General features: G+C 26.1%; 1 protein-coding gene across 1 annotated transcript; it reads left to right on the top strand.

Moving 5' to 3' along the window:
- Positions 1-319: 319 nt before the first annotated feature.
- LOC139225255 (uncharacterized) lies at positions 320-11,875 on the top strand (the record flags this gene model as incomplete). The annotated part of the gene is given in 11 exon segments (XM_070856222.1): positions 320-348; positions 4,472-4,622; positions 6,007-6,122; positions 6,166-6,375; positions 7,617-7,860; positions 7,908-8,006; positions 8,081-8,316; positions 9,323-9,554; positions 11,575-11,638; positions 11,641-11,704; positions 11,758-11,875. Coding segments are annotated over 11 exon segments (1,563 nt in total), but the record flags the coding sequence as incomplete, so codon positions are not given.
- Positions 11,876-12,813: the final 938 nt, after the last annotated feature.

The raw sequence follows: 12,813 nt of genomic DNA, 5'->3' as shown, positions 1-12,813 counted from the left end.
TGATTATCCTTAATTCTGCAGTGCAGTATTTCTATTTGAAAGGATTTGAAATAGTAGAAAAATACACTAAAATTTATAATCTAAAAATAAGAGTATAAAATAAAGTTTTTTAATATATACGTCGTTAGTTTCATTTTAAGAGAAAAGAATTAAAAAGCAACTTAACAGTAAATATATATAAATTAAAACAGTTATAAAAACTAATGATTTTCCTTGTTTGCAATCGACGAAAAGACAACTTATGATACAAAAAAATTATGGAGCAAGGAAAAAATATTATTATACAAAAGTTGATTTTATTTATTTTTGACATGCGTCGATGATTGAATTTCGCTTTGAGTGCCATCGGTGAGTGTGGTTCACCAAAAATATACTGACCACTCATTGTTGACATTTTCCTTAATCTTTGCATGGGATTGTTTTAGAATGTACGGTTGCATGCAGTATCTTAAATAATCGTTCAAATCATTATTAGTTAAAGATGTTGCGAGATCCTCCTTTAACCCATTAAGGTTTATCGTGTCGAAAACGACACGCTACTTATTATGGTTTATTTTGATGAGCAGCCATACGTATTAATTTTTATTGATATTTTTATATTTATGAGAGATTGCCAAGTCAAAAAAACAACAAAAGAATTTTTTAAAATATTTTATACATAGATTTTTAGCTCTTTTATTGTACACATTGATACATGTTAGTAATAGATCATTTACTTTTTATATAAAAGATTTTAAAGTCAAAAAAATATTTAGTATTATTTCACTCGATTAATTTTTACTATAAAATAATTTACGTTCCAAGAAATGTAAACATCACTGAGAAATCAACTTTTTACGAGCGTGTCGAAAACGACACGTTAAATTCCCGAGTTCTCATAATCCTTACTATGAACGTTAGCGAGTACTTAAAACTGAGTGATGCAATAGATAATCTTAGCGAAAATTTTGATGATAATTATATTGATATTGTTGCACTCCCACCGAATGATGTTGATTCACTAACTGATATAGAAGATAATCACATATACATAGGTGATAACATTCTGTGTAGCAAAGATCTACCTGATGTATCTGGATATATTGAACTATTTTCACCAATTTGTAGTAATGAATCATCTATTTTACTTGATAATCAGGAAATTTCTTGGGAAAAGCACACATCAACAAATTATACATGTGAAAATAGACAAGTCAGGTTAAATCATATTGAAGATAATCATGGAGGTAATTACTCTTATCTACATGATTTAACAGCATATAGGTTCGTACGAGATATTTCGAAAATTCTTAGACGATTCCATCTTACTAGAAATAGTTAAACAAAGTAATATATATGCTCGGCAAAAAAATTATCATCGTTTTCAATTATGTATGTCTGACTTGAAAAGTTTTATAGGCATTTTAATTCTTTCGGGATACTTTAAACTTCCAAGACAACAAATGTATTGGGAGAATTCGGATGATGCTGGGGTACCTCTGGTAAAAAAAGCAATGTCGTGTAAACGTTTTAAGGACATAAAAAGAAATTTGCATTTTAATAATAATGATAAAATTGACAAAGATGATAAAATGTATAAATTAAGGCCATTCATTGATAAATTGAATAAAAATTTCAAACAGTTTGGCTTTTTTGATAACTTAATTTCGATTGATGAACAAATGGTTCCTTACTATGATCGTCACTCAGCCAAAATGTTCATCAAGGGGAAACCTGTTAGATTTGGCTTCAAGGTTTGGGTCATGTCAAGTAAAGCGGGATACATATATAGCTTTAAAGTTTATTGCGGAAAAGAAATAGGCGACAATGACACAGGTTTAGGTGAAAGGATTGTTACTAATTTTGTGAACGAAATTGAATGTCCTAGCAGTGTTGAATTATATTTTGACAGCTTTTTTTCGTCATATAAGTTGTTCAAAATGCTTAAAAATATAAATGTCAAGGCAATTGGGACTGTTCGGAAAAACAGAACAAGAAAATGCCCGCTACAACCCTCATCTAAATTTAGTAAAGAACCGCGAGGATCATATGAAGAGTACCACGATGGAGATGGAATATTATGTGTACAGTGGAATGACACCAGACCTGTTGTTTTGATGACAAATTTTTCGTCCTGCCTACCATTGGTTCCTATAAACAGGTTTTCGAAAAAAGTTAAGAAAATGATAACAGTCACCCAGCCACAATTAATAAATCAATATAATAGAAACATGGGTGGAGTAGACATAGCAGATAATGGTATTGCCAATTATAGGATCTCGATAAAAGGAAAAAAGTGGTATTGGCCATTGTTTACCAATCTAATTTCTATGTGTGTTCTAAATTCATGGAAGTTAATATGTTATTCCTCAAAAACTCCAATCGATCTACTGGAACACACAAGATTAATTGCTGCAAGTTTAATTAAACCTTCTCAATCTCCAAGTGTTAGAAAAATATCCCATATTTCCAAACAAATAACACTAAATATATGCCAAAACCCAATAATAGCTACCGATTCTGCTCGCAAACGATTAAGGTGCGCCGTTTGCCATAATTCAACAGTTTATTACTGTAAAGGTTGCTATACTCGCCTTCACCCAAAATTTTTTTCTATTTTTCATACCCCGAGTAAGAAATAAAATTAATTAAAATGTACTGATAATTCTTATAATGTTTTCATCTCTTTATTATCCAAAATATATCATTTTGTGCTGGCGCATGCGAATGACCCTGGAGTTTATCGTGTCGAAAACGACACACTTAAACTTCGTTGAATAATTCTTCATTTAATGTATAAAATGAGTTCATAAGGATAATTTTGTAAACATTATGTGTTATTCTAGTAGATGGGAGACTTACATTATTTTCTATGACTGAAAACTTTAATGGGTTAATGCGCAACAGGAATTATTTAATGCGCAACATCAATTACTTAACGCGCAACAGAAATTATTCAATGCGCAACAGGAATTATTCAATGAGCAACAGAAATTATTCAGTGCGCAACTGGTGCATGAGCTTGAGCACTTAACGAATTTTATTTCATGTATGTTAAATCATCTTAAAAAAACATCATGAATATTGTTAAATATACATATACGATTTCTCTATCAAAATATGATTAAAAACTGTCTTAAATGTAAGTAAAAGCAAAATAGTACATACCGAAATATATAAAAAATATCAACATGCGTACGCATGAAATAATCCATGGTTCCATTTTTAACTTTATCGAACTTCTCGTGTTACTTTGAATAATAAAATATATAGTTATTTAAATAATGGATATTACATAACAAAAATAATTTAGTCAACTGATTATATCCATAATCATGAATATTTCGATAAATAATACGTAAAAGGATGGGATAATATATTATTTGGACAAACATTCGAAAAAAGGTTTTATATAGTAAATACAATAACTTTATATTGTACCAGTTAGGTGTTTTGTAATATCACAAAATAACTTACATAAGAAAATTATTAGATAATATAATTGTGTTATAAATTTCTTAAAATAAAAAAATAATATATTTTTTTATTTCGGTAGCTGCGATGAAATTAACACAACATCTCTAATCCCATTCTCACTTCGGTATAATCCTTTTCATTGTTTACCAAATAGATCCGGAAACGTTTTTTTGTTATCGATTAATTCCTTTTGTTAGTTAATGTAATCTCAATGCAGTTTGGGCTTAATACTAAAATTAATCCATAAAGTTCAACTTTTAAATATTTTTCATTCAACTTAAAATTATAGCAGAATAAAAGTTAACTACGTATAAAATCTTAATTTAAAATTATATATTTATTTAATGATTATGCGCCAATAGCAACTGTTTAATATAATTCCGATCACTTTTATCAAAAGATTAGTGTCATGTGATTGGAATTAAAAAGTTTATTTAAATTTTTGGAGCTAGAGTTTTTGTTGCTAATGTCGTGTGCGGAGAAAGCTGCATCTAGACTTTTACAGTTGGATCCATATTTGACTGATTTTAAATATGAACTTATATTAAGGTATGTTTACATGAATTTTCATATAAATCATTACAGAAAAAAATGTATTATTTTCTAGATATGAGCTCTTTACAAAAACATATAATGAAGTTGAAAAAAATAATAATGGTGGTTGGGATACATTTACTCTTGGTTACAAAGATTTTGGTCTTATTCTGCATAATAATAATCAAATTACATGCAAAGAGTGGATTCCAAATGCAAAGGAAGTATATCTGGTTGGTGATTTCAATGATTGGTCAAAAACGACACATCCTTTAGTTGGAGATCAATATGGTGTATGGAAATGTGTAATTCCAGCAATTTCAAGTGGAAAAAAAAATATTCCAGCTATACCAAATATGACAAAATATAAGTTACGTATTATAACTCGTGATGGTAGGGAGTTGTATAGACTGTCACCATGGGCAAAATATGTGATACAAGATGACAGTTCAAAAATTTATGATGCCTACTTTTTACATAGTCATTTTGTGAATAAATATAATTTCAAGTATCCATGGCTTCTTAAAACTTTACCTCTTAATCGAAGAAAGTCGTTAAAAATATATGAAGCACATGTTGGAATAGCTTCGGATGAATATAGAGTTTGTAGTTATACAAACTTTAAAGATAATGTACTAATTATATATAATTTTTCAAATATTAAAAAAAAATTAATTTCTTTGACTATAAGACATAAAAATAAATTTTTTTGATTTATATGTATATATATATATATTCTTAGACTTTATATTTATATAACTTTTTTTTAACTACATTACCTCAATATGAAATAAATTTTAACACCTGTGTCATAACTATATTTTATTGCTATCAATTTATGAATATTTTTATTTTACATTAGATAATTTTTAATGTATATCTATAAAGATATATTTTCTTACATAATTGGAGTGATAAATTCTATTTTATACATATTATTAATTTTAATTCTTTTTTTTATTCATTAAGTTATTATATGACTAAAATTATTTAATTATAGATTGTTAGTTTGCTATCATCTTTAATATATTACTATGATTTTGGTATATATAAAATCAATTTTAAAGTAATAATAATAAATAAAAATTTAAATAATATTACTATTTTTCATGCTTTCTATTTGAAATGTTGAAATCAATACAACAGAATCATTTTTTCTTTAGTTACTTTAATAACCTAATAATCATCCCTCCAACGTTATTTTACAATTCCCACCACACCTAACTTGTCTATTTAGTTTTTTTAGGTGTCTATCTTTGCATATTACCATCATCGATTCTTATAATTTACTTTTTTAGATTGATGCATTATTACTCAATTGTATTACGTTCTTTGTTGAAGATTATATTTTCTAAATTATGCCGACATTAAGCATGATTTATTACAGTCATGAAATTAAAAAAATTTTTCAATTAATTTCCTATTTAGGTATATAAAATGAATAATAAAATTGTTTATTGAAATATAAAATTTTGTAATTTAGAGCATAAATAAGTATTAATAATTTTACAAAATTCTTTCTTTTTAAGAAAATACTACTATTTATACATTCGAAAGTAGTTATTTATCTTGTAGATACATATATATATATGCATACCATTTTTAAAATGGCGACCATATATGTTTATTAAAGATTCAATTTAATATATGTTTTGAATAAATATATATAATTCATATTAAAGGGTCGTATAAAGTTATTCATCATATATTTGCTTATTTGTATCAAAAGTATAATATTTACTACTAGAAAAATAAGATAATTTCATTCTAAATGCTCATATTTTAAAAATTTATTCATAAAGTTCCACTAAGCTCAATTTATTTTCTTTAACTGATCAACTGACATCTAATTTTACTAAAATTTCCCTATAAAATAACTGCGTTTTTCTTGTTAAGTATATAATATTAAGAGCACTAATTATTAATTTTTTATTTGATTTTAAAAAGTACTATACATAGCAATCGTGTAACTATAAATATACAAAATGATAATAATAATAGATTATTTTTTTATAGGTTATACCACACATTAAAAATATGGGTTATAATGCAATCCAATTAATGGCTATAATGGAACATGCATATTATGCAAGTTTTGGATATCAAGTTACCAACTTTTTTGCTATATCAAGGTTATTTATTTTTCATTAATATTTTTTTATTATTATTTTATAGTCGATTTGGTACACCAGATGAATTAAAACAATTAACTGATGAATGCCACAAACACGGCATACTTGTATTGTTGGATGTTGTTCATAGTCATGCATCTAGAAATTCAACGGACGGGTTAAATCAATTTGATGGAACTGATTCATGCTATTTCCATGACAACAACAGAGGCTACCACGATTTATGGAATAGTCGCTTATTTGATTATTCAAAGTAATGAATATTAAATTTGACATTTGTTTAGTAAGTAAATGATTATTGATATTTATAGATGTGCTGTAGTTTATTTCGTAAAGAGAATATTAAAAAATGTCTTAAAGCAATTTAAATTATAATTTTATTCAAATTAATGAATTTTACTCTTATCTAAAGTATAAGAATTTTTTTATATGTTAAAAAAATATATTCTTATTTTTAATATATTGCTTTTTTGGAAATACATTATTATAATTAACGCATGCCTCTAATTTCTTATCCAGTATAGATTCTCAAAAAGTAATAGTTTTTTAAGCTTTTCATACTTTCATTATATTTTTGTGAATTATAAGTCAAGTCTTACCTCCATAATTAGTAGATTTTAACTTTTTATTGTTTAATATACACCCATTTCACTAACTTTACGCATGCGTTACGTAAAATAGTATTTTTTCATAATTTTTTAATCTAATTATATATTTTACCGTCAGTAGCTAAATAAGCTTATTTAGTTACCTCGTAACTAAAAAAAATCTTGTTGGGCTGTGAAGTTAAAGTTGGTCTGACTTGCTTCGTTAAACTTCGTAGGCATCGTATCGTAGCTAAAAATCATAATTCGTCCAGACACTATCTCTTACATAGTATTCTTTGGGAGTTTGAAACATTAAATATCCTCGTTTTAGCCACGGCCATTAACTCTACCTTATCCATCTATTGGCCGTGGGCTATATTTGAATTACCCCAACGTCAACATTAATTTACTTCCGGTCTGCGTCGTGCATATGCGCTCGATTTCACTCTATCAGCATGATCTATAAGTTTTTTATAAGAACTTTAAATTGCCATATTTTATTTATATTATCTTTGGACTAAGAGATATGAAAGACCGTGAAATTGTTAGCGGCACCGAGTCAACAAGCACTAGCCTATACCATTAAGCCATTTTTCCGTATATTTTTTTTTCTTTTATAGAAATCTTATGATTTCCAGGAGCTCAAATTTAATACATTACAATTCATCAATTTATAAAGCAATAAATCAAACAGAATTTTCTAATGACTATTTTATATTTATTTGATAATTAAATATCTTGGAATAATCAAACATTACTTTAGATATGCAAGATATTTGATTTTATTCTAACTTAATAAAAATCCCTTTTTATACTTAATTCATTTACATGCTCTATTTATTCAATAGATCTATTTAATTATATTATAAATTAATATTATATGGAATATTAATAAATTACTTTATAGACATGAAGTCCAACGATTTCTTCATTCTAATTTAAGATGGTTCTTAGATGAATATCACTTTGATGGCTTTCGTTTTGATGGAGTTACTTCTATGCTATATCACAGTCATGGAATCGCTCACGGTTTTACTGGAGATTATCGCGAATATTTTGGCACATTTGTCGATACTGAAAGCGTATCCTACTTACAATGTGCAAACTATTGGTTACACAAGTTATATCCAAACATTATAACAATTGCCGAAGTACCCTATTTTTTTTTAATCGGAAAATTTAACAATGTTAATTTTAGGAGGTTAGTGGTGTTCCTGCACTTTGTCGCCCAATTGGTGAGTGCGGATTTGGTTTTGATTATCGTCTTGCTATGGCCATACCAGACATGTGGATTAAAGTACGCATATTTAAATTTAAATGAGCGATTTACTAAATCATTTATTTTTTCTTTTTTACAAATTTTATTTATAGATCCTAAAAGAAAAACGTGATGAAGATTGGGATATGCACGCCATTGCATCTACTCTTATTAACCGAAGACACAATGAGAAACATATAGCATATGCTGAAAGTCACGATCAAGCTCTTGTTGGTGATAAAACTATAGCGTTTTGGCTTATGGATAAAGAAATGTACTACAATATGTCCTGTCTACACGCTAAAAACCTCATCACTTCCAGGGGAATTGCTCTTCATAAAATGATTAGGTAACATTAATTCTTTTATTTGTTTTTCCTAACTCCTTAATTCCTTTTTTTAAGAAGAAAAATGAATTTTCTCCTTTTACTATTATTTAAATTAAATACAAGTCTTTTTTCAATATTTTAATTAGCTTATATCTTAAAAATCAATGATAATATTTTCAATTCTATTGAAGGATCTTCTAAATTTTATTAAAAATATTTTAATAAAATAAGCCTACTGAATGACTTTCAATATAATCCTAGATTACACGCAAAATTCTAACTATTTTTAGTATTAAATATCAATGTTTTATAATTCCATCCATATTTAAAAAAAAATACATTACACACATCATCTGGTGATAACTGCTTGTAGTATTGTAAAATAAATTGTATTTATAAAAAATCACGCTTTAAAAGCTCTATTATTGTTTCTTTGAATAGATCTTCTATTCAATAAGTTCTTAACTAGCACATAAAGATGTAAATTTTTTAAATATCTCCTATGCAAATAAAAGTAATCTTTTATACTACAAATAAAATATATTTATAGAAAATAAAATAATAATAATAATAGCTGTAACCAAACTTAGTATATTTTATCTGCATAATTTAAACAAAAAATATTGTGTAACTTTTCGAAAGAAAAATATTGTGTAACTTTTAGAAAGTTCTCACAATTTGAATATTGAATGTAGTTATTTGAAAATTATTTATCCATTGTAGTTTAAAACGTTAGTAGATTTTTTTTATTTTCGTAATATAAAAAAATCTCAAGCTCTGTGAGGTGCAAGCATATTTTATTCTTAGAAATATCATAAGTGATTCATACAATTTCTAATAAAGTCATATTTATATGAAGATTAGAATCACTCGAGTTTAATTCATACTTTAAATATGATACTAGAGTTATCAATTAAAAGGTTACAAAAATAATTTAAATAAATTTTCATAGTATAATAGACATAAAATTTGATCATAGGAGGCGATTTATAGACATATAATATTAAAAATGACTTTAATTTTGTAGGCTTATTACAATTGGTCTTGGTGGTGAAGCGTACTTAAATTTTATTGGAAACGAATTTGGTCATCCTGAATGGTTGGATTTTCCAAGAGAAGGAAACAACAATAGCTATCATTATGCTCGTCGCCAATTCAGCTTAGTCCACAGTGACAATCTAAGGTATAAATTTTTGGCAAATTTTGACAGCGCTATGAATAAACTTGAAGATACATACGGTTGGTTATCATCTCCACAGGTAAATTTTTTACTACATTAGATGCAGAATTTTATTTCTCTTGTAAATTAAAAGAATTGTAAAAATTTTGATATTTCCTAATTTTAAGATTATTTTTGGAAATGCGAATTCTATTAAAAATTAAAAAATTTTAAAATAATAAAAGGGTAAAATTTATAAAATCTAGAGTCGAGTAGTATTATTCTTTTTTTCTGATATGAAAGTTTATTAAATATACAAAAAAAATTGATATTTCTCAGTTACTTGTTAATCTCCAGACATGCGCATTCTGTATAATAGAAAAAAAAATTATTTGTTAATATTTTTACTGTCATAAGAAATTCAAGTTTACAAAGAATACCGGAAAAATTTTAAAAAACTTGATCATTTATTTCTTAGTCATGCGCGTTAAATTATAAAAAATCTGACGTTGATAAATTTTTTTCTCATTTTACGGTATGACAGTGTTATTAAGAATAGTAAAAAAATTTACGAATTTGGTGTTTCTTAATTTTTGAAAATTTTCTATACATGCGCATCTCATTTAATGCTCAGCATATTCTACAAAATTTGACAATTTTATTTAATAGGCATGCGCATAATGTTAAACCATTTTTGTGCTCTTTATTTGTTAATAAGAAATTTTTATATTTGGAATATAAATTATTCTTTGTAGAAATGGTTACAGAAATTTTCTGGGCTTTTATTTTTTTGCTCCTAATTTTATCTTATTTAACGAAAAATGGCGCCTGTTGTAAAATAAATATGTGGATATACTATCTTATTTAAGTATGAACTTTAAATTAGCTTCGCTTTCCTAATCTTATGCTTTTCACAATATATTTCATTTCATATCATATTGTTTGAACACTCACATCATCACGTTTTATTATTATTAGTATGAGTCTGTTCCACTAAAAATTCTTCCGTAATCTCATTTTATGTGCCCTACCTAATATATCCACTTATTATTTAATAAGTTGAACTTATAGAAAATAAAATTAAAAATTCATGTAACTTACCTTTTGATGACTCTGTATTTCATAATCGATTTCATATCATATAAGGCTTCTTTTCAGTTTTATTCATGACTTATAAAATAATTATAAATGATCTTAACTGATTAAAGCGCACTTTCAATTATTAATTTGCACATCTTACACATTAACTATTCATAGATATTAATACGTCTTTATTGATAATATTGTTTTCTAACATATTATATTTCTCCAAAAATATCAAATTATCATTGTTATTGTTAGAAAATATATACAAACAGTATATATTATTCTAGCTTGTGATTATGTTTATTACATCGCATGTTTTTTATTTTACTTTGATCTATTTAGTTTCGTTTGGCATAATATTTATTATTATGATGAGATTTTATAAATTTTAAGATAACTAACGAATCATTTTAGCAAGTTTTGCTTTATTCAATTTTTTTAGATGATATAGTTTATTAATTATCTTAAAATATTTTCCTAGCAGGAGTCATATGTTAACACGATGTTTTATAGTTAATTTACTCCAATCAAATATATTTTTTATAAATATAACTATTTTTTGCTAATAGCAAAATTTAAATTTCACTACAAACACATTCAGATTAACATAAATTTTGTGCTATAATTTCAAATTTTCCCCCTTTAACTATGTGGGAATGTGGTAAGTGTTATGTACGCATAGTAAATTCAATTTTATACATTATAAACTTTCTTAAATTATAGATATACTTTTTCAAGTTTTTTTTCACTTACTACCATAACATTAGAGTGAGAATTCACACTTAATATTTACGGTCAATAATTTAATAAAAATATATATTTACTGTAATAAATGAAAAAGAAGGAATTTAAATTTGTAATCTACTATATTATTAATATTACATATTTTAAAACTCACTCAAAAAATCATTTTCATTTCTTAATCATTTCTTAATCATTTTTATTTATAAATAATTTTTATTTATAAATCATTTTTATTTATAAATCATTTTCATTTATAAAATAATTTTCATTTATAAAATAATTTTTTAAAGGCCTATATTAGTACAAAACATGATGGTGATAAAGTTATAGTGTTTGAAAGAGGCAATCTCTTATGGATTTTCAATTTCATCCTACAACATCATTTACCGATTACAGAGTTGGATGTGAACACTCTGGAGTGTATGTCATAAATCTTTTAAAATTACTTGTTTATAAATGGCTCATTGATCTAGTTATGAAATCGTTCTTAATACAGATGATCCACAGTTTGATGGTTTTTCTTGCATTGATCAAGATGTTAAATACCATACCCATGACTATGCTTTCAATAATCGTCCTTTCTCGCTTATGGTTTGTACATTATTTTTTTACTGTATTTAAAATAAATATTATAGGTATATATTCCATCAAGAGTTGGTATAGTTCTCCATAGAATCGATTCATAAATTTTTAAACTCTATAACTTGATCCATTATTATGATTACAAATACCATTAATTTATTTTTTCCAATTTTTATGCAAAATTTTTAGATGATTGAAACTTTTCCTAATTATATTGATTCACTATTTCTACAATTTCTGGTACTAAAAATATGAAGTTTTAAAAACTACATAGCTTTTTTTTGGATAGCGAAGAATCTTACCTACGACTATTTATTCATTTTGTTCTTATAGTTAAACGTCACAAAACAACTCTAATTAATACCCATTGTCTCTATTTTATATTTTGTATCATTCTGTTTCTTAAAATAATTGTTCATGTTAAAGTTAAAACCAATATCCAAAGAAGATTATCCGATTCGTTTCAGTGGAGAGGAGACGTCTATTATTACTGTGGAAAAGTCGTCTTAAGTTCGATTCCCATCCGTAACTCTACCATCAGTCTTTCTCTCTTTTGATCAAAAATATTTTTGATATTATGATCGTTGCATTTATCTATTACAAAAATTATGGATCTTGCTGGAAATTGGAATGTGGATTAATATTCTACTGCATCATGTTAAAAAATTAAATACATGCTTAGTTTTGGCGATTTGTGCGAAGAAAACTTCAGAAATTGATAAAGTAGCGGACACTCCAAATTATGAATTCTTAGATTTGAAAAATTTTCGAATTTAATCAAAGTTTAATGTAGTAAATTTGTGCGAGTGAAGGTAGTATAACCCTGCGGTGGTGCATAAAGTATTCAATTGAACGAGTCCGATCAGCATTAACTCTACAACACAATATGAGTCGCTGGGAGCTTAAAATTGTAAATATCAAGTATCCTTGGTATATTTAAGTAGTAA

The sequence above is a fragment of the Pempheris klunzingeri genome, unplaced genomic scaffold, assembly GCF_042242105.1.
Source record: "Pempheris klunzingeri isolate RE-2024b unplaced genomic scaffold, fPemKlu1.hap1 Scaffold_125, whole genome shotgun sequence".
Taxonomy (NCBI): Eukaryota; Metazoa; Chordata; class Actinopteri; order Acropomatiformes; family Pempheridae; genus Pempheris; species Pempheris klunzingeri.
Note: the sequence above shows the minus strand (reverse complement) of the source record. Positions and strands in the feature narration are given on the sequence as shown.